The sequence below is a fragment of the Pteronotus mesoamericanus genome, unplaced genomic scaffold (assembly GCF_021234165.1).
Source record: "Pteronotus mesoamericanus isolate MK-2021 breed Mesoamerican mustached bat unplaced genomic scaffold, CSHL_Meso_final contig_214, whole genome shotgun sequence".
Taxonomy (NCBI): domain Eukaryota; kingdom Metazoa; phylum Chordata; class Mammalia; order Chiroptera; family Mormoopidae; genus Pteronotus; species Pteronotus mesoamericanus.
In genome coordinates, this window is record NW_026555089.1 from 5,805,735 (window position 1) to 5,824,574 (window position 18,840).

The window sequence follows — 18,840 nt, forward strand, 5'->3', positions numbered from 1 at the left end:
CTCCTTCCCAACTACAGGGTAAGCCTAAAGTTCTGGGTTTGAGTTTGGCTACAGCATCAGCTGTGTGATGCTGGGCCAGTCTCAACCTCTCTCTGAACCACTCCTGCTACAAGAGGGTATCTCAGGCATCCAGAGAGAGGGCATCTGTGCGGGGTGAGGCCAGAAACACTTACTGCCTCTCGGACCCTGATATTCTGCATGAAATTGAGGAGAGTGAGACTGCTATCCATGGGAGCATCCTAGAGGAGCTGTGCAATGGTATTTGGGGGTATCTCAGGGGAAGTCAGGGAATGAGTAGAGACTTTGTGGGAGGAGCCTGGGTTCGCAAGCTGAGCTGCATCACTGTCTTTCTGCGGACTTAACCTCTGTGGTGCAGTCATTGAACCTTTCATACATTTTCCTCTTTAATCTTCACCACAACCTCAAGAGGAAACAGAGGCACAAAAGAAGCCACTGATTTTTTTCATTCAGTCATTTGTTTAACCACTAGTTATGGAGCACCTACTATGAGTCTGACACAGATGCTGAGAGCTCAGTAAGAATCAGGTAATTTGCTAGATGCATGTGGGTTTGTAGCTGAGCACACCCACTCAACCACGAACCCCAGCAGTACACAAGAGGCGGGCAGGTCTCAGCCCCATGGAGTTCACTGTTTAGAAGGGGGAGACAGACAATGAACAAATAAATGAGAGATACTATTTAATAATACAGAAAAGCAAACGGGGGAGGGAGGCGGGAATGAGATGCGCAGTCTGCTTAAAGAGGTGCGCAAGGTAAGGCACCTGTGAGATCTAAGGGACTGAAGCCTCACCGCCACGATCTGCGGGACAGCGAGTGAGGTGCCCTCATGCTGGAACCCACTGTGTGGCACCTACTCCAGGAACGCTTATTATGGGTCAGTTGTTATTACTAACTTTATTGTCATGATTACCATCTCCCCCACTTCCCAGCTCTTCATGCCTGAGTTTCCTCTTTTGTACACATGTCACGGGGAGCGGAGAGGCCCTTTTGAAGGCCAGCTCTACGAGAGGGCCCCAAGCAAGTTGTGTGCTTCCCAGCCCCTGCTCCGCGCGGCTGGGGAGGGACCGCCACGCGGGGACCGGACCCCAATGGACTACATTTCCCATAATTCCGTTCACTGCCGCCATCTTGGCCGGTGGGCCGTGGCTGCCTAGGGTCTGGCCCTTCCGACCGCCGGGTCGGTTCTGCTCACCCTCAACCCAGGCCACCACCATGGGGGGCGCGAGACCCCCCCAAGTAGGGCGTTCGGGGACCTGGGCAGCTCCTATCCGCCTTCTCCACTCTTCCACCTTTAGGACCCCGGTCCACGTGTCGGTCCGCGCGGAGAAGCCTGCTCACTCCTCGCTGGCCAAGGGCTGCAGGACCCAGACTCCGGGGGCTCCCACATCTCCTCGCCGGACATCCGCCCTGCACACAGTACCCACTCCCCTCCCTTTTCAGATGGCCCCTGTTTTCGCTTCAATGAGGACAGAATACTAGGGTCCCAACGGGAGTGCAAATCCTGGTATCCGGCGCTTAGAACATCTGAGTTTGGAGCTGGAAAATAAGTAGGGGTAGTGGACAGCCAGACCCAAACCCCTGACAAGTAGACACTCCCCTAGCCCCTGCCGAGGGGCGGGGTGGGGGTGAGGGGACTGCAGCAGGACTGGCTCTTTAAGGGGGTGTGGTCGGGGGGCGGGGGAAGTGAGCGAGACAGAGAAAGCTGCTTCGGCGGCGGCGGCGGCGGCGGCGGCGGCGGCGGCTCGGGCGGCGGCCGCGGGGGACAAAGGGCGGGCAGATCAGCGGGGAGGGGGCGGGGCGCGGCCAAGCCAGGCCCGGGGGCTCCGCATGCTGCAGCTGCCCCCGGGCGCCCCCGCTGCCGCCCTCGCTGCAGAGCCGCGCAGAACCGACCCCACCAGCTAACCCGAGCCAGCGGCCCGCAGCCGGCGGGCGTCCAGGAGGCGGCGGCGCAGGGAGGGGCCGGACGCGCGCACGTGGCCCCGGCGGCCGCCATGGCGGACAGCGGCCCCGCGGGGGGCGCGGCGTTGGCTGCCCCAGCCCCGGGACCGGGCAGTGGCGGCCCAGGGCCCCGCGTCTACTTTCAGAGCCCCCCTGGGGCTGCAGGCGAGGGCCCGGGCAGCGCGGACGACGAGGGCCCAGTGAGGCGCCAAGGGAAGGTCACGGTCAAGTACGATCGCAAGGAGTTACGGAAGCGCCTCAACCTGGAGGAGTGGATCCTGGAGCAGCTCACTCGCCTCTACGACTGCCAGGTGTGTCCCCCACCCCGCGCCGACACTCTAAAGTCGGTCCCGAGTCGGGCCGCCTGGGAACCCCACTCTGAGCCCGCCTGTCACCCGCAGTCTATAGGCACATCGCTTCCCCGCGCTCCCCTCCTGTCTATTCCCTGCCCCCATTGTACGCTTTTCTTTTTTTGTCTGATTTCAGTCACTCCAATCTTCTTCCCTGCCTCCTCATACCACTACCCTGGTCAAGCTTGGGGTAGTCTGGGCCTTGGGCAGGAGGCATGGGGATAGCCTGGGCTGCCAGTGGAAGGAGGTCTATTTAGTGCCTGCTAGCGTGGATGGTGGGGGGACCGTCACCGTCTGGGTTATTCTAATGGGCTGGCCTGTAGCTCCATCTTGGCGCAGGGTAGGATAGCCTGATCTCTGGGTACTGGTTCTCCACCCTATGACTCCTTTGCTCAAAGGGTGACTCAGACCCCTGAGGGTAGGGCGGAGGAGTGGGCTTGCCCCGTGCTGCCTACCGTAGCCCAGCCCTGGAATGCAGTTGGCTCCAGACTGGATAGATATTTCCTCGGGGGGAGGGGTGTCAGGCACCCCTCCCTCAGCAAAGCATGTGCTCTTTGTTTCCCCTTTACCAGACCTGGGTCCTTCTCACTGACCTCTCACCCTTCACTTCCTCTTCACTCCTGGGAAGCTGTGACAGGTGTTCGGGGGGAGGGGAAAAGGCTGTGATAAGTTGGGACAGCTGGCCCCATCTGCTCTGGTTGAAACAGAGGATCCAGAAAGTTAGGGAGACACATCTGCAGGGTCCCCAGACCTAGCTAACTGGCCCTGTCTGGCACCCCGGGTGCCCAACTGGCAGAGACAGGAAGCTCCCCCCACCCAGCTGGGCAGTTTGCCTTGGCACTGGCCTGATCCGTTTTCTTCCCTGGAGCAGCTGCTCCTGTCTGCTGGGCAAAGAGGGCTGGCCCATCCTGCAGTGGGGCAGGGGCCTCAGCCAGTGAGCCCCTCTCATACCCTCTCTCCCAACTCAGGCCCTTGTCTCTCCCTCCTCCCCCACCCCCACCCCAGGAAGAGGAGATCCCAGAGCTGGAGATTGATGTGGATGAACTCCTGGACATGGAGAGTGATGATACTCGGGCTGCCAGGGTCAAGGTGAGAGAGCAGCTGGGGGTGTGAGGGGGTTGCAGTGTCAGGTCAGGGGAGCTGGAGCAAGAGGGCGTCCTGGCAGCAGTGCCAATTGGGGGAGCGAGACTCTGGAGCCAGGACTTCTTTGGTCCGAGTCAGCCAGCTTTGTGACACTAAGCCTCAGCTTCTGCCCCCATCAAATGGGGCTCATGCTACTTGCCTAGCTATGGCATTCCTTTGCCTCAGGGTGGCCCCAGTCCCTTGGAAGTGGGTATGGGTGAACTTTAGGCCCCTGTTCCTGACCACTCACAGTTCTACTTCCCCCACCATGTCCCACCAGGAGCTGCTGGTTGACTGTTACAAACCCACTGAGGTAAGTGGTTCCCCTGGATGGCAGGGGAGAGGAGCCTGGGCCCCTGTCATCTTGGGACCTGGTCTCCTGAACGTCCTCCCTCCTGTCCAGGCCTTCATCTCTGGCCTGCTGGACAAGATCCGGGGCATGCAGAAGCTGAGCACACCCCAGAAGAAGTAGGGTCCTCAGCACGGGTGAACGGTGGCTCCCACAGGACAATCGCTGCCCCCTGACCTCGTAGCAACAGCAATACCGAGGAGCCCTGCGGCCAGGCCTGGTGCCGTGAGCGGGGCTCCCCCGTGCCCCTCACTTCGGGGCATCTTCCCTGCCCCCCGTTTTCCATTTTTGGGGTTTTTTATTATTATTAAACTGATGGGACTTTTTGTGTTTTTATATTGACTCTGCGGCGCGGGCCCTTTAATAAAGCTGGGACATGCCTTTGGTGCAGCTAACAGGCTCAGTTGGTCTCTTTTAGGGGGGACACACTGCTCTACAACTGTTATCAACTCAGCTGCTCCCCAGGTGACCGCAGGCCTTCCTGAGGGCCACGTAGTCATGGTGATAGCCCAATGCTGGCTCCCAGACCAGGAGCTAGAAGTGGCTGGGGAGCTAGGGGGAGTGCTGTTGCTCGCAAGAACACTCTTTTTTCCCTTTGGGCAGGGGCTACGATGCCATCCAGGGCCTGGCCATCTTGACCTCCAGACCACTGAGCCTGGGTCCCAAGGCTCTGAAGCCAGAAAAGGGGTGCAGGATGCTGAGGGAGAGGGAGGGGAAGCTGGGGCTGTGGCTCTTGTCTCTCAGGGCCCACAAACAAACACAGGCTCGCTTCATGAGCTGTAAGGTTTTTTTTGTTTGTTGGTTTGTTTGTTTTTTTAAACAGTCTGGTCCCTGACGGGGGCCTCTCCACTGGCTGTCCCCGGCTTGGCTACAGTTCTGAACGTCGCTCAATTTTGAGCAGCTCCACCTCGAACACTAGGGTTGCACCACCTGCAGTAGAGAAGTGAGGTAGAATGAGAACCAGGGCCACAGGGAGATGGGAGGGTGCAACAGATAGGTGGGAAGGTATATTACCTGGAATCTTTGGGGGAGCTCCCCGCTCTCCGTACCCTGTCAAAGATGCACAGAAGAAAAATGAGCTGCGGCCAGGCAGAAGTTCTGCCCATCTCAGTGACAGCCAGAAATGAAGGTATAATGAGTAGGAGGACTGCAAAAGGGCTGGTAAAGGGCAGAGGGTGGACATCAGAGCCCAGTGCCCCGCGGGTCTTGCCCTGTCCTCACTGCTGGATACAGCTAAACTTGGAAGAGCCATGAATACAACGAATGGGTGGGGGGAGACCAGTGCAGAGGCTGAACCAGCCATCACCCTTCCTCACACCCACCCCATACCCTACACCTACTCAGGAAGGACCTCTTACCCAGCTCTGATGGGATCACCAGCTTCCGCTTTTCCCCCTCACACATCCTGCAGGACAACACATGTTCAGCACATGACAGCACTCAGGCTCCCTGCTCCCCACCCCACCCCTAGGGCTTGCCTCCCGCAGTTCACCTCCTGGACCATAGCCAGGGTCCCCTGACTCACCCCAGCAGCCCCTGGTCCCAGCCCTTGATGACCTGGCCTGTGCCCAGGGAGAAGACAAAGGGCTGGTTCTGGGGCAGGCTGCTGTCAAACTCCGTCCCATCTTCCAGCTTCCCCTGTGGGACCACGGGAAGGCCAGTGAGGAGGAGGATCCACTCTGATAGGCACCCCCAGCCCCAGCTACTCTCATCAAGCTGACCCCCCAACCGCATTGGTGGCCATAGTCCTAGAAGGGGACAGAGATTTAGGGAGCTCACACAGTACACTGTAACCCTTTGCCGGTGCCAACCTGGGGAGTAGACAGTGAAGAGCAGGGTAGAACGATGCAAACAGGCAGAAGGGAGAAGGAACTTGACCAAGGTCACCCACCTTGGCAAAGGAACCTGACTCCCAAGTCCTTTTTGGTCCCCAGAAGTCCCACTCACATCCAAAAGCTCTGCCTCCTCACCCACCGTGTAGTGCATGTGCAGGACGTCCCCCTTCCGCGATTTGATGGGACAGTGGTCTACCCGCTTCTTGACCCCGATCTGCAGTTTCCGTTTGCCCTCGGCCCCCGCAGCTGTGGCCAGGGCACTCAGGCAGATGGACAGTACTGTCAGGACCCAGCTGAGTCTCATGTCTCTGTGGGAAGAGACCCCGACCGACCAATCGACCGGAAGGGCAGGAAGGGCATGGAATACCTGCGGGTGGTGGAAGGATTCCACCCCACGGTACCTTGCCTTGCCCCTGGGGATCCCCTCGTTCCGGGTAACCGCCCCCTCCCCCGGACTCCGCGGCCACACTTACCAGTCCTGTGAGAAGGGGGCTTGCCCGAGGACCCCAGCAGCGCGGGGAGGGGGTCAGGGGAGGCCACAGCAGCCAGGGCCCCGCCCCTTTGTTCACCCTCAGCCCTTCCTTCCCTCCTGGTTCCCAGCTCCGTTCTTCAATTCCCACCCTTCCCTTTACGAAAAGTCCAGACCCTATCTGGCTGCACAGCAGTTGCCCGGACCGGGCGACACCACTCACGCCACACCCAGTTGCCCCCGGCCCAGCACACCCACACCTCTGCCGCTGCTGCAGGGGGCCGGCCCCGAGGCACCCACACATCGCCGCTGGGTGGCTCCGGTGAGCCCCGGTCCTCTGGGGACACCCCCCAGGCCGACCCTGTGCCTCCGCCCGAAGCGCCGCCCCAGCTCTGAGCCCTCGGGGGTCTGCGGGGCACCCAGACAGGTCCCGTGTCGGGTGGCCGCCGAGCCCGCTCCACCCACACCACCTCTCCCGGGGGAGTTCTTGGCCTACCACGCTCCCAGGCACGGCCACCACGGAGACCGCCCCCGCGTGGACGCCCTGGGCCATTACCTGGGCCTACCCCGGAGTTTGGTTCCTTGGCCCCACCCTTTAAAGGGCGTAGTTCCGCCCTGGGCCCTCGAGCCCCACCCTCGACAGAACTAGATCCCTTTTCCTGAACTGTAGCCAAGCCGCTCACCGACTGAAGCCCCGCCCCCAGCGCCTGGTCCTCGTCCCCTTCAGTTTCCAAACCCGAGGCTCCGCCTTCCGCCTGTTCCAGCTCCTCTTTCAAGGTCCAGGCCCCGCCCCTCGCCAGTCCTAGCTCCGCCCCCAGCCCCAGAGTCCCGCCTTCCACAGGTACCAGCTCAGAGGTCCCACCCGTCTCTGTTCCACGTCCCGCCCCGACTCCTGGGGCTCCGCCCCGTGCGGCGTGAGAACCCTGCCCCTGCGGCATCCCCAGACAGCTCCTACCCCCAACCTCGAGTTTCCTCGTAACCTAACCCTCCCTGACACTCGGAACCCCGGCCTGATCCAGCCTGCCCCCTTACCCCGGCTTCCCCCAGCCCGGGCTGTGGCCCCCGCTCACCTCCTCGCCGCGCCCCCGGAGTCAACTCTAGTCGTGCTGCCGCCCTTGCGCAGGCGCGTCATCCTCGCTACCAGGCCGGGCCACGCCGCCCACCCTCATTGGACCGTGCGAAACCCGCTGCCACACGCCGGCAGGGGCGGCTCTTTCCTAGGTCCGCCCCTCCGCACCACGTGACTCACACCACTTCCTGTGGCGCGGTACTCCGCAAGGTTAGGTGAAAATGACTTCCGAAAGGGCTGCAGGCACTTCCGGTTGAGGTGAAGTTAAGGTCAGGCGGGCGCAGGTTCCTGGAGGGGGTCTTGAGACGCCATTTTATGTCGCCCCTTCCAAGCCCGTCCACGGCACCCCTGGGTCTCCTCAGGGCCCACCACTCCCAGTTAGTTGCTGTGGAGAGAGCCTGGGTTTCAGAAGTGAGACTTGGGTTTGAACTCAGGATCTACCTCATTGACCGACTCTGTGACCTTGAGTAGGTTCCTTCGCCTGGCAGGGTGTGGCGTCCCCCGGAACGCGGACTTGACAACTCCCACCCTGCCGGGCCCCCGTCAGATCGCAGCAACTGTGTGCCCTGCGAGGCCCTGGCCCACAGATGACGCCCTCCTTTTTCTGTGCCCAGCATCCGGGCGTGCCTCTACATATCCGCTGACCACTGAGTCTGACTGTAATGGCGTGGCTGGGCCTGGTCCCCAACCACTGATTTTCTGGCGCCCAGTACCCAGCAAACATCGCGACTGAAGTAATGAACTTGCTGTTAGCACGCAGCTAAACCTAAGTTGAGTGTTAGGAAGACAGCTGATTTGAGGTCAAATCCCCAGGTCAGTCTATTGGTTCAAATGAAAAAGGAAGGTAGTCCCAGAGCTGACCTCAAAATTGAGGACTAAACAAGGAGGCACATGTGGAGCACGGCGCACGTCCTGTGAGACCAAGTGGACACCGGAGATGGTAGCTCTAGGTCCCTAACCCTCTTCTATCTCCGCCTAACTGGGCTCTATGGCACTTTCCCTGACAGCATGGCTATCACCTCATGAAAATACGACTCTCTCAGGAGTTCTCTCTTCTGGTTTACCCCACTTCTGCCTTGGGCCCAACAAGATCACTACGACACCCTCCAACCTAACACCATGAGGGTGGCCGCTCTGGATTAACCTCCGCCCTTGCATGTTCTTCGTCAGCAGGGCAAAGCCATTTGTACCTGGAGTTGGCCTTTGGACCACCCCTCACCACTCAGCCCCGGGCAGCACTGGAGGCTGCAGGCAGAAGGCTGGGCACTGAGCTTGGGTTGGGGCACCCAAGGTGGAAGGGAGGTGAAGGTGGAGAAAATGGGTTAGGATGATGGGGGGCTACTTCTGAAACCAAGCCCACCAGCCCCAGACCTTTGGCGCTTCCCTTTCAGGGAGGTGGGAGTGAGGTGGAGACAAGGCAGGTACATGGCTTAGAGTTAAGGTACAGGGAGCAAAAAGCAGTAAACACAGTGCTGCGTGGCAGGGAGGAGGGTGTTTTAAGATTCACTCAAACGTTCCTGGGGCCAAAGGACCAGGACCCCAGCGATCATCTGTTCCCTCCATGTGCACATGTTGAAACCTGAGGCTCAGACAGAGAGGGGCAGTGACACCCAAGGTCATTCAGCAGATCTGGTTCCCATCTGAAGCTCACCTCCCAGAAAGAAACCCTTGTAATAAACGGGGACAGGGAGTCCCTAAGGCCTGGCAGTAACAACGTGAAGGTGACGAATACACATTTGGGCTCTGTGACTTGGTGCGGGACCTTGGGCCTCATTTACTCCATCTGCACAGCGAAGAGTAAGCAGCTTTGGGTCTAGAAGGCAGTGTGACACATTCATGCCTGAACCAGCCAGCCTGGACAGTGACAAACAGTGACACAGGCAGGGACAGCTCCTTCCATCTCTTTTATCAGAATTGGGGGTCATAGTTCTCATACTGAAAGCCAACTCCCGTTATTTGCAGAGGACCACGGTCTTCTTAGTAAGGGCAGGGAGGGGCCAGTTTTAAGATGCTCTCTGCACAGAGTGGTTAAACACTTAGACAGGACCCCATTCTCTCCCACGTTGGTACGTAATCCCTCTTGCCTCCAAGTTTCCTCCAACTCTGCCCACTGTGTTGGATGGCAGCCTTGCAGAGACAAGGGACGACCAGAAAAACCTCTGAGAGGCTCAGGTCCTGGAGCAGCGTCCGCCTGGGCTGAGGTCTTGGAGGGCTGGGCTGTTCTCACCAGGCTGCTCTCTAGACCCCCTCTGGGGTATGGCCTGTGAGGCAAGTGGCCCCGCTGAGTCTGAAAAGCAATGTGTCACTTTCGCAGCTTCCGGCACCTAAGAAGGAGAGGAAGGAGAGTTCACACTGCCACATTCAGCATCTGTTCCTCTGGACTCACCCCCTTGTTACCTTCTGTGGGCCTCACTCTTTCCTAACACTCCTATGAAGCGCCAGCTGGCCTAGCCCACATGACGACGCGCGTGGCCTCACCATGGAAGGGACGGGTGGTGAGAAGCCCTCAGATAAGGGCGAACAAGGTTTACACTGTGTCTCCTGGCCTCTCAGAACCCATACAGTGGGACAAATAGCTAACACGGGCTTCTGGGAAGGCCCAGGCCTTTACAAGCTGGAGAGCTGTCCCTCTCATTTCTACTCCAGGCAAATGTCACCTCCTCCAGGGCATCTCCGACCTCTCAAAGACGATGCCAGGTGCCCCTTACCACAGGCCTCAACAGCCTTCGCTGGCGCCGTGTGTCCTTGTGTTAGACTTCTGCATTAGAATGTGAGCCTTATTTATGCTGATCCCAGCGCCAGCAGACACTGGGTAAATATTTGTTGAACACATTCAACAGCTCCCCCTTCCCTGGCTCTCACCCCACTGGCAGGTTCGCCCTGGATCTGCTCCAGGACAGGGCCTTGATGCCTTCCCAAACACCACCGCCCTACCGCTCCTCACCTGCAGGTGTCTGGGTTGAGCTCTAGGCCCCGCCCTTGGCAACGGAGGAAGCTGCGGCGTCTGCAGCGGCAGTGGCAGGTCCTGGGGTCAGGGCGCTGGTGGCGCTGGGTACAGCGTGGGCAGAGGGGCCTGGGGCTGGAGTGGGATGGGTGATGTCAGCTTGGGAGGGTGCTCCTGGGGCGGAATCCCAGCCCGGAACAGAGCGGGGCTGGGGACGGTGGTGGGGAGTGTCAGCCCTAGGAGGAGAAGCAACATGTCTGGGACGGGAAGAGCCTTCCCCGGAGGAAACCGGGGTCGGGTCAGAACACAGACTGGGGAGCAGAGAAAAGAGGAGCGGGGGACACAAGGGGAAGGGAAGAAGATGGAAGGGGACCACAGCTTCCTGACATACGTGCACAGCCCCTGCTCCACCCACATGTTATATCCTGGGCTCTGGGCCTGGGTTCTAACCCCACCTCAACTGGAGCCCAAGAGACTCACCTGTCTGGCTTCACAGCACTCTCTTTTTTTTTTGGTCTGAAAGAGAGACCGACAGAAACAAGGAGGAGGAGGATCAGGAAAGTCAAGCACCCTACTCTCTTGCCCAGACCCCCAGCCTAGCCCGGCTCCACTCTCGGAAACCTGGTCCCCACTGCAGTGCACCACCGTGCCCAGCACCCCCCAAGCCTGGTCTCTGCGAGCTCAGAAGTGGGGCCTGGCTGGCACCTGCATTCACACTGGCTGTGTTCTTCCAGGGACATTTCCCCCAGCTGACTGCTCGGATACCGGATCATGAGGATCTGTGCTCAGGAGAACAAGGAGAGAGACACAATGACAGAGGAAGAGAAAGAGGAGACACTCCACGGGCTGGAGGGAGAACAGCGCTCCCACGTGCCAAGGCTCTGGCTACCAGCCTGTCAGCCCCCAGAGCACCGGCATCCACCCCAGCCGGACACGCTACACCTGCCCTAGTACCTGCATTCGGACTTGGTGCTGCCCAGTAGGCACGCACTCCAGGCCATCGTCAGGGCAGCAGCCGCCACAGCGCTGCACAGTCACACAGCTGGGTACCAGTTGCTTGGCCATGGTGCCCACAAGCTCCAGAGTTAGGGGCACTACCACCTCCCGTGGCTGGCAGGTGGCACGAGCATACACATCTATCCATGACACCACTGGGGAGAGATGCACAAGGTTAAGCCCCCACTGGGTTTCCTGCAGCTGCTCCCTGGCTCCCCTACTCCTGTGCCCAGCAGCTGCCCCCCCTAGTTCCGGTGTCACAGCCACCCTCCACTAGTCCCCACTTCTGCCCTCGCAACCTGTTGATCCAGAACCCAAGAATCCCACTGCCTCAATTTCCAGTTCTATGAAATGGGCAGAATAAGAGTTTGCATCTTACAAAGCAGCTGTGATTGCACATGCTGGACACACAGCACACCTTCTTAGTGCTGGCTAGTGTGAAGCTGTTGTTAGTATTACCTTTCTTCTGGTGGCCAGAGGCCTCAGGCTGGGAGACAGGGGCCTGGAGGAGAGAAAAGACCTGGACTCAACGTGCATCCTAGTTAGGACTACACTGTCCCAGGGCGTCAACTCCTCTCTGACATTTTTCCAGATTGCTCTATTCCTGGGTCCACTTTAGCTTTACATGTCCTCTCCTGGACACCTGGGACCTGCCCCCGGCCACGGCAGAGCCCAATCTCCAAGCCTGGGACCAAGCTTGTTCCGGACCAACAGGGGGCACAGGGGGCACTGAACCAGGTCCTGCAGGTACCGAGACGGCGCCGCCCCCCACCCCCACCCCGCGGTGCCCAGGGGACAGGGTGGGGCGGGGGAGTGGCCCTGGGGCTGGGCTGGCAGGCCAGCGGGGAGGGACATCTCCCAGGGGATGCCCTGGTCCAACTCCCGCTACGCCCCTATCCGTGGCCCGACCCGCGAATACCCTCGGAGAGGCCGCTTCGCGCCTCCACTTCCGCCAACCTTGAGAGAGGGCACGGCCAGCGGGCAGGCAGGATGTCGGGACGCACGTACCTGGGCGGGGGCCAGCTGCAGAAGCGCCGCGAGCAGCAGACGGCGGAGCAGGGGGCTCATGGTGCCCACGGGGGCCGCGCGCCGGGGGCGCCCGCATAGTCCTAGCCGGGCGGCGCCGGGGGCGGCGGCAACCAGAGCCCCATGGCGCGGGCTGGGGCGCGGCGGGCTGGGGCCGGGTGCGGGGGGCGGCTCCTCCGCGGCCCTCTCCCAAGCCCTGGGCGCAGGCAGCGCAGCGCAGCGGCGGCCGCGGCGGCCGGAGGAGCCGAGTGGGTGGGTGGCCGATGGCAGCGGTGGCCGAGGTGGCGGGGATGGCGGGGGCAGCGGGGGGCCGGCCCGGGCTGGCTGGCGGGCGGCTCATGTGACCCAGACACGCGCTCCCCACCCGGGCCGCAGGGCAGGGGCGGGGCGGGGGCGGGTGGGGGCGAGGCCGCCGGCGGGCCCGCCCCCTCCATACACCCCCTCCCGCTGCAGCAGGGGAAAGGGGACGCACCACCCAGGGGGCCGGGCTCCTCACAACCTCCAGAACTCCGAGGGCGGGGCACTGTCCCTGGGCGAGGCCTGGGTGGGGGGTGCTGGGCCTAAAGGAGGGAATCGGACAAGAGCGCAGAGAATCATTTTATTGCACGCGTTTTGGGCTGTGGGGAGTCCCGAGAGAGAACACACAGGAGGCTCCATCTAGGTGAGAGGCTCAGGGGCTGGTGCTGGGGGGCATGATCCCCGGGTCTGGGGGAGGCCCAAGTGGTGGCTGCTGCTGCTGCTTCTGCTGTTGCTCCTGCTGGAGCCTGGCTCTGTTGGCCCTGCAGGAGAGAGCACGGCGGGGGTTGGAATAGGGATCCTAAAGGGTGGTGCCAGGGCAGTGGAGAGAGGGCAGGGGGAGAGCGGGGACAGACCTGGCGCGGGCCCGAGTGTCATTGTAGATGGCTGTGATGATCCGATCCTTTTCATCCATGAAGTTTCGGTGTATCTGCTCCAGCTTCCTGCACGGGGGTTACAGTTAACCCTGGGTCCCTCAAACCCTGCTGTCCCTCAAGTCCCACACACTCTGCACCCCACTCTAAGGCATCACAGCTTTATATCGGTGGGGGCCTCAGCCTAACTGCCTCTGCTAGGTGGGGAGAGGGGTGGAGAGTGGCCAGGCTTGTACATGGTCAAATGACAACCCAGGTCTCTGGCTGCTCTGCTAAAGGCAGTAAAGGCAGCAGTTGAACATCAGGATGGTCCTTGCAGGAGATGAGAAAGGGCTGTATGTCTAACTCTGCCACACGGAGTTGGGTGGGCTGCTAGCAGTGGCCCAGCCTTTCTGTACCTTTGCTGTAGAACCTGTGTCATGGCATGCACGAGAGAGGAGTGGGGGGACAGCTGACTGCCGAACAAGTGAACACAGTTGTCAGAGAGGACTGAGGTCCAGTCACAATGTATTTCTACTACCTGGCAGCCAGCACCAAAGATTTACATGCAAATTATAAAAAATGAAACAAACTGAAAATGACAGCGGTAGCCCTTAGTGCAGAACTGCCTTCGTTGGCTAAGTAAGAAGAGGCTCCAGAGACCTATTTCTTACAATCTTAGCTTGAGAGACATAAGAGTGCAGGTCACAGGGGTGGTGTGGATGTCTGGCCTACCCCACTGGCCTTCATCTCCCCCCTTCCCTCTGCCCACCACCCCCCGGGAAAGACCGAGATGCACCTGAAGGCAACATAGTGCAGGCCCATGCCTGCCAGCATGATCAGGAGGCAGTACCCCAGCACCTGCTTGTTGCGTCTGTGCTGCTGCTGCCTTGATTCTGGTCCCTGAGGCCTCACTCCAGGAAACTGGGCCCAATATTGTGCATTGGGGGGTTCCCAGGAGCTGCTGGGAGTGAGAAAAAGGGACAGTGTGGGGATGAGGCTCCCCAGGAGACTTGGAGGGGAAATGGTTAGCTGCAAGACACTGTACCTGTGCGCTCGATGAGCAGACCTGGCCCGGGCTGTGGTTCCTGGAGACTTTGGGGGAGCTGCTGAGCGGAGCTGGAAGTCATAGTTCCGGCGGCTTTCCTCCCGGCTGAGTACTCGATAGGCTTCACTCAGCTCCACAAAGCGGCTGTGCAGGGTTGGGTTCCCAGGGTCCCGGTCAGGGTGCAGCTGGGGTGGGGCAGGACTCTCCTCATCTCCCTTCCCATGCTCCTTCCCAGGATCCATCTTGATAATATCCACCCAATAAGGGCTCAACTCATCCCCACGGGACTTGTCTGGACAGTGACCTTAACCCTCAGGCCCTCAGGCTGTCCACCCCTCCAGAAGGCCAGAGAGTCAGGAAGCACTCCTACTCCCTCCCCGCCTGCTGCCTGGTCCAGATTTTCTCAGCAGCAGGTAGGTCCAGAAAAGCAATCCCAGCCCTAGGACAGGACCCCTGGCTTTTCTCACACCCTGCAGGGACCTCAGCCCTAGGGGCACCTCCCCTCCCTATGCTTGCTGAGGGAATGTGGCACCAGCCAGAGCCAGCCACTCAGCTCTGTTCCTGGGAACTTGGAGTGCACCCCATCTGGTTCAAACCTCCTCTCCCTCCTCCCTGCCTAGAACCACTGGTACCTCTTTGGACTTGGAGAAGAAAGCTCGTTTAACTTCTTCAGTGCTGGCACCAGGATGCACCCCCAACAGTTCATAGTAGTTACTGGGGCCAGACCTGTAGAGAGAAGCCAGAATTTGCAGGGACTAAAGAAACACAGATACCCCTTCCCTACCCCTCCCAGCCCCCCTGGACCACGCTTCAACTCAGCAACCAGAGGCTCAGAGGCAGGTACCAAGGGAGATCTATCTCCAAACCATCCCTCCTTTTTGAGTGTTTGAGGAATAGGGCAGGACCCAGGAATCTGCATTTTTGTAAAGCACTCCCTGGGTGGATTAGGATCGGCGACGCTCCTCAACCACAGGAGCTGTGGAAAGCACATTGGGTTTGACTTGGACCCAAACGTCATAACGCGCTGCATATAACCTTGGTGGTCGTCCCTTAATCTCTGATCCTCAGCAGAGAAGGTGAGGGCTACCTGAGGAAAGACTGTAAGGCACCTGACACAGAGATCACAACTATCTCAGCACCTTGGGCAGAGCCTAGAAGCTGGGCAGGCCCTCAACAAAAACCCACTGTAAAACCGGGCCGGCACCGGGCCCCCGGTGACCGACTCACCGCTGCCGGGCGGCCTCTGCGAAGAGCCGGGTGGGAGGGTTGCGGGGCCGCAGCCAACGTAGGCACAGCTGACACAGACACAGGGGCAGCATGGCGGCAGATGGACAGCTGGTGAAAAGAGGCCACAAAGAAGAGTGTATTGGGACCAGAACTCAAGCACTCCTGGAGCAGAGGGAAGGGGGCTGGCTCCATCTACTTGCGAAGGAAAACTGAAGCAGGCCCGGAGGACCCATGAGCAGGTGGGGCCTCCTTGCTCAAGACCAGACCCCGGCGTCCTGGACCTGTCCCAGCTCTGACCCGGGCCCTTTTCCACACTGGCCACGGTGTCTGTACAACCAGCGGAGAACCCCCCCAACCCGCCCCATCCAGGGAGCTTGAGGGGCGAACGAAGGAGGAGCTACACCGAGCCCCGCCCCCGCTGCACTCACAGACTCCGCGGCCGCCGCCATTTTCTGCGCCGACTTAGGCCCCACCCTCACGTTCTCATTGGCTTAGACACCCAGACACCCCCACCGACCCGGAAGGTGCGGTTAGGCCCTGCCCCTTTAGCCCATTGGCCTTTGACGTCTCGGGACGCCTCCGGATGCCGAGGGCGTTGCTGGGGCCGATAAGCTTGGCTGGGGCTAATAAGCGCGGGTTAGCGGGCGGCACCGTGCCTGGGACTCGGTGACGCTTTCGGCCCATCTGCTATCGCTCTGTCCCACGAATATGGCTGTCACTCCGCTTTGCAGTGAGATACTTTTAACGCAACAGTTTCCACCCCATAGTCGATCCGGACCCTCACCAGAGCCTGGCAAGAAGACGTGGCCCTCATTCCACTTTGCAGAGGGCAATACTAAGGCTGGGCTTTCTCCCGCCTCAAGTCTTTTGTCCTGCCTCTCTCACCAACCCCACACTCTCTAAGCGGCTCCCCTCTGTCTCATGGAAACAACATGTCAACGGAATCCAAGAATAAAGTCCTTTATTGTCTTCTGAGCTGTGCTGATAGGGCTGGGGACCCTAAGGTGACTCAGGTGGAACTTCCCTGGACCCGGTTGTAGAGGGAGATGGCGCCTTTGGCAGAGGGGCAGAGCTCGGCCCACATTTCAGTCTCCTGCAACCTCTTCACTCTCTGTGGGGAGACAGTGAGATCCAGACATGTTGCCCTCAAGATTTTTGCAGGAGCTGTGCCCAGAGTTCCTGAGACTCAGAGCCCTCTGCACTGGACAGTTGCTAAAGAGACATGTTAAAGAGGCTGAACAGGTCCCTGGCCCCTCCCTTGGGCTTTGGGCATCCCCAGTGAGGCCTTGTGGCTCTGGAGAAAACCTCTGAGTGATTTGGGAGCCCTTTCTGACCCCATCCACTGAGACGGACATGCATCACTGGGCCTCTGCAAGTCCCAACCCCAGCTTCTTGTCCAAGCAAGACTTTGCCACCTCATACCTTTGTCTCCACAAAGATAATATCTGTAGACTCGTGGGCCTCAGGTCCCCCTCTCCTGTAATGCTCCCTCACCTGCTCAGAAGCCAGGCTGCACCTGGACAAGGCATGAGAATGGACTGATAGGTGCCCAGCCCCTGGAGGTTCCCTGTGGAGCCCCAGCTGCCTCAGCCATGCCCCTCAATCACCCACCTATCCCAGGACCCAGACCCCTGTCCCCCAGGGCTCACTCACTGGACGTAGAACTCGGCACTGGCACGGCCTGCACTGGTCTCATTGCGCACGATGCCCAATAACAGCGGCTGGCTCAGGGTGGGCAGTGGCAAGTTCACCTGGGGCCGGGGTTCCCACCTGTCAGCGCTCACTGCCCACATCCCCGACCCTCTCAGTGGAGAACAGCACGTGCATTACCCTTGTACTACAGCATTTTACAGTTTGTAGCTCAAGTGCCCAGGATCACAGGATGTCGGATCTTGGGCATGTTTATTTTACCGATGGGAAAACCAGAACCAGAGATTGAATAATTTGCTCAGAGTCACTCAAGGAAAGTCGGTAAATCGACTTCCAGTTACCTCCCTTTTCAACAAATCTGGGAGGCGTAGGCGAGACATTTATCATTATTCACATTGTAAAGAGGGAGAACCTAAGTCACACAGAAATGAAGGGTAGAATTCCACTCCAGTGTGCCCAGTTGCAAAGCCAAGTCCTTCCCTCAATGCCACATGCCTGCAGACCCTCCCACCAGCCCAGACTGAGGTTGTGGAATTCTGGCACGTTCTCTTCCATGACCTCCCTCCCAGCCCACCACCCCGTCCTGGCCACCCCTTACTCACCTCATCAGAGATCTCCTGGAGGACCCTGGAGAAGATCTCATGCACCACCCGCTCCCCAGGGAGGTCATCGTGCAGAAGGCTGTCACCAGGGCACAGGGCCTGTGAGAGGTGACGCTCAGCCCACTCCCCACCTCTTCCTGCCTTGCCTTCCCCCATACTCACTGGCCTCGAGGGCCTGTTTGGGCATAGCGTGAGAGTGTTGGTGGTCTCCTCACCCAGGCCCTCCTCACCCAGATGGACAACCAGAGGTCCATCTATGTCCTTGCCCCCATTCCCTAGCTTCTGACAGGTCTGGGGAAGAGATCAGTGGGGAGACAGGGGCTGCCTTGAGCAGAGACTTGCAGAGAAGTACCAGGCCAAGCCCTCCTTTGAGGAATAATGGGGGAAAAGCTTTCTGGGTCTTTGCAACTTTGCCCCCAGGCTGGCATCTCACCTGAGTCTCAGGGTGTCCACCAGGCACATCTATCAGCCCAGGGGCCTCAGCCACCTGCTGAGAGCGGCGCAGGAAGACAAGGAAGTCATCTGCGGTGATCAGTGCGGCTCCCACCCCCAGAGGGTCTGCCAGGTAAGCTTGCTTGTCACCCCAGTCGGCAGCCCCCTGCTGTCGCAGCAAGGCAGCTGAGCTGGCCCAGTTGGTGCCCAGGAAGTCTCGGTAGGAAGTAAGGCCCAGGCGCAGGAGCAGCTGCAGCCCCTGTGAGCCAGTGGGCACCAGAGCGGCAGAGTGCAGGCGGAACTTGGGAGCATCGAAGAGCCAGGGCTGGGCCTGTATCCGGGTCTCCCAGATAGCAGCGATGGCCTTGTCCCCTCCTGGCAGTGGACGACGGTCGTAGGCTGGGCTCAGCTCAGCGCGTACTTGCTGCTCTGGCAGCCCACCTGGCGGGCACTGCAGCAGCAGAGACACCTGAGGGTCCATAGTCTAGACAGGGCAGTTCTGGGGAAGGTCACAGCCAGGCCTGTCACCCTGGGGGACCCACAGCCACCCATAGACCTACTGAGGATACCTCCAGCCCTCTCGCATGCCCCTGGGCAGTAAAGTGTCTTCTCATCCAGCAGGAGCCCAAGACTCCTGCTGCCAGACATCCCTGGGACTCCAGGGCACCCCTACCACCCGCAGGTCCTCGTCCAGTCACCCAATGACGTCCATGTCTCCCAAACCCAGGGGTCCTGCCTCCCAGACACCCGGGAACCCCTCCCGGGGTTCAGAACTTCAGACTCCAAGGGTACTCACCGCCAACTCAGCCCGCAGTCTCCGCGCGTTTCCCCGGAGCGAAAGTGCCCGCCCCTCCTTCCCTGGCTTCTCATTGGGTGGTTTCCGGCGCTCTCGA

The 18,840-nt window shown here is 60.0% G+C and overlaps 5 protein-coding genes across 12 annotated transcripts; 1 reads left to right on the forward strand and 4 right to left on the reverse strand.

The window, feature by feature from the left end:
- Positions 1-1,784: 1,784 nt before the first annotated feature.
- PPP1R14B (protein phosphatase 1 regulatory inhibitor subunit 14B) lies at positions 1,785-4,175 on the forward strand. Its single transcript, XM_054570633.1, is given in 5 exon segments — positions 1,785-1,891; positions 1,894-2,270; positions 3,315-3,398; positions 3,712-3,744; positions 3,835-4,175. Coding segments are annotated over 5 exon segments (606 nt in total). The 5' UTR covers positions 1,785-1,848; the 3' UTR covers positions 3,904-4,175.
- A 358-nt stretch (positions 4,176-4,533) lies between these two features.
- On the reverse strand, positions 4,534-7,285 carry FKBP2 (FKBP prolyl isomerase 2). Of its 6 annotated transcripts, XM_054570635.1 has the most exons (7): positions 7,155-7,190; positions 6,089-6,107; positions 5,755-5,923; positions 5,306-5,418; positions 5,139-5,185; positions 4,795-4,830; positions 4,535-4,710 (listed from the first exon to the last, which is right to left on the reverse strand). In XM_054570635.1, exons 3-7 carry the CDS (start codon positions 5,917-5,919, stop codon positions 4,649-4,651), a joined length of 423 nt encoding a protein of 140 aa, XP_054426610.1. In that variant the 5' UTR covers positions 5,920-5,923; positions 6,089-6,107; positions 7,155-7,190; the 3' UTR covers positions 4,535-4,648. The 6 variants fall into 6 exon arrangements, with proteins under 6 accessions (XP_054426614.1, XP_054426610.1, XP_054426609.1 ...); XM_054570639.1 differs by lacking the exons at positions 6,089-6,107; positions 7,155-7,190 and adding an exon at positions 6,555-6,637 and having other exon boundaries at positions 4,534-4,710; XM_054570634.1 differs by lacking the exon at positions 6,089-6,107 and having other exon boundaries at positions 7,155-7,285.
- Positions 7,286-8,631: 1,346 nt separating this feature from the next.
- VEGFB (vascular endothelial growth factor B) lies at positions 8,632-12,222 on the reverse strand. Of its 2 annotated transcripts, none has more exons than XM_054570967.1 (7): positions 12,102-12,222; positions 11,553-11,595; positions 11,052-11,248; positions 10,803-10,876; positions 10,578-10,613; positions 10,098-10,232; positions 8,632-9,477 (listed from the first exon to the last, which is right to left on the reverse strand). In XM_054570967.1, the coding sequence occupies exons 1-7, from the start codon at positions 12,159-12,161 to the stop codon at positions 9,456-9,458; spliced, it is 567 nt and encodes a 188-aa protein (XP_054426942.1). In that variant the 5' UTR covers positions 12,162-12,222; the 3' UTR covers positions 8,632-9,455. The 2 variants fall into 2 exon arrangements, with proteins under 2 accessions (XP_054426942.1, XP_054426941.1); XM_054570966.1 differs by having other exon boundaries at positions 8,637-9,477; positions 10,098-10,333.
- Positions 12,223-12,706: 484 nt separating this feature from the next.
- DNAJC4 (DnaJ heat shock protein family (Hsp40) member C4) lies at positions 12,707-15,623 on the reverse strand. 2 transcript variants are annotated; one of them, XM_054570641.1, is made up of 6 exons: positions 15,264-15,623; positions 14,669-14,762; positions 14,037-14,221; positions 13,788-13,949; positions 12,992-13,078; positions 12,707-12,898 (listed from the first exon to the last, which is right to left on the reverse strand). In XM_054570641.1, the coding sequence occupies exons 1-6, from the start codon at positions 15,353-15,355 to the stop codon at positions 12,790-12,792; spliced, it is 729 nt and encodes a 242-aa protein (XP_054426616.1). In that variant the 5' UTR covers positions 15,356-15,623; the 3' UTR covers positions 12,707-12,789. The 2 variants fall into 2 exon arrangements, with proteins under 2 accessions (XP_054426616.1, XP_054426615.1); XM_054570640.1 differs by having other exon boundaries at positions 13,788-13,952.
- Positions 15,624-16,213: 590 nt separating this feature from the next.
- On the reverse strand, positions 16,214-18,833 carry NUDT22 (nudix hydrolase 22). The gene is made up of 6 exons (XM_054570968.1): positions 18,744-18,833; positions 17,949-18,446; positions 17,516-17,614; positions 16,917-17,014; positions 16,686-16,779; positions 16,214-16,374 (listed from the first exon to the last, which is right to left on the reverse strand). The coding sequence occupies exons 2-6, from the start codon at positions 18,426-18,428 to the stop codon at positions 16,273-16,275; spliced, it is 873 nt and encodes a 290-aa protein (XP_054426943.1). The 5' UTR covers positions 18,429-18,446; positions 18,744-18,833; the 3' UTR covers positions 16,214-16,272.
- Positions 18,834-18,840: the final 7 nt, after the last annotated feature.

Excerpts from the sequence above, each read along its gene's own strand:
- FKBP2 (XM_054570639.1), bottom strand. The coding sequence starts at position 6,637 with ATGGCCCAGGGCGTCCACGCGGGGGCGGTCTCCGTGGTGGCCGTGCCT. Across the intron at positions 5,924-6,554 it reads CAAGAACTCCCCCGGGAGAG|AGACATGAGACTCAGCTGGG; the intron begins GTGGTGTGGGTG and ends CTCTTCCCACAG. Across the intron at positions 4,831-5,138 it reads GGTGATCCCATCAGAGCTGG|GGTACGGAGAGCGGGGAGCT; the intron begins GTAAGAGGTCCT and ends CATCTTTGACAG.
- VEGFB (XM_054570966.1), bottom strand. The coding sequence starts at position 12,161 with ATGAGCCCCCTGCTCCGCCGTCTGCTGCTCGCGGCGCTTCTGCAGCTG. Across the intron at positions 11,596-12,101 it reads TGCAGCTGGCCCCCGCCCAG|GCCCCTGTCTCCCAGCCTGA; the intron begins GTACGTGCGTCC and ends TCTCTCCTCCAG. Across the intron at positions 10,614-10,802 it reads CACAGCCAGTGTGAATGCAG|ACCAAAAAAAAAAGAGAGTG; the intron begins GTGCCAGCCAGG and ends TCTCTCTTTCAG.
- NUDT22 (XM_054570968.1), bottom strand. The coding sequence starts at position 18,428 with ATGGACCCTCAGGTGTCTCTGCTGCTGCAGTGCCCGCCAGGTGGGCTG. Across the intron at positions 17,015-17,515 it reads TCCAGGAGATCTCTGATGAG|GTGAACTTGCCACTGCCCAC; the intron begins GTGAGTAAGGGG and ends CCCCGGCCCCAG. Across the intron at positions 16,375-16,685 it reads TTATCTTTGTGGAGACAAAG|AGAGTGAAGAGGTTGCAGGA; the intron begins GTATGAGGTGGC and ends GTCTCCCCACAG.
- DNAJC4 (XM_054570640.1), bottom strand. The coding sequence starts at position 15,355 with ATGCTGCCCCTGTGTCTGTGTCAGCTGTGCCTACGTTGGCTGCGGCCC. Across the intron at positions 13,953-14,036 it reads TCTGCTCATCGAGCGCACAG|CAGCTCCTGGGAACCCCCCA; the intron begins GTACAGTGTCTT and ends TCTCACTCCCAG. Across the intron at positions 12,899-12,991 it reads GACACTCGGGCCCGCGCCAG|GGCCAACAGAGCCAGGCTCC; the intron begins GTCTGTCCCCGC and ends TCTCTCCTGCAG.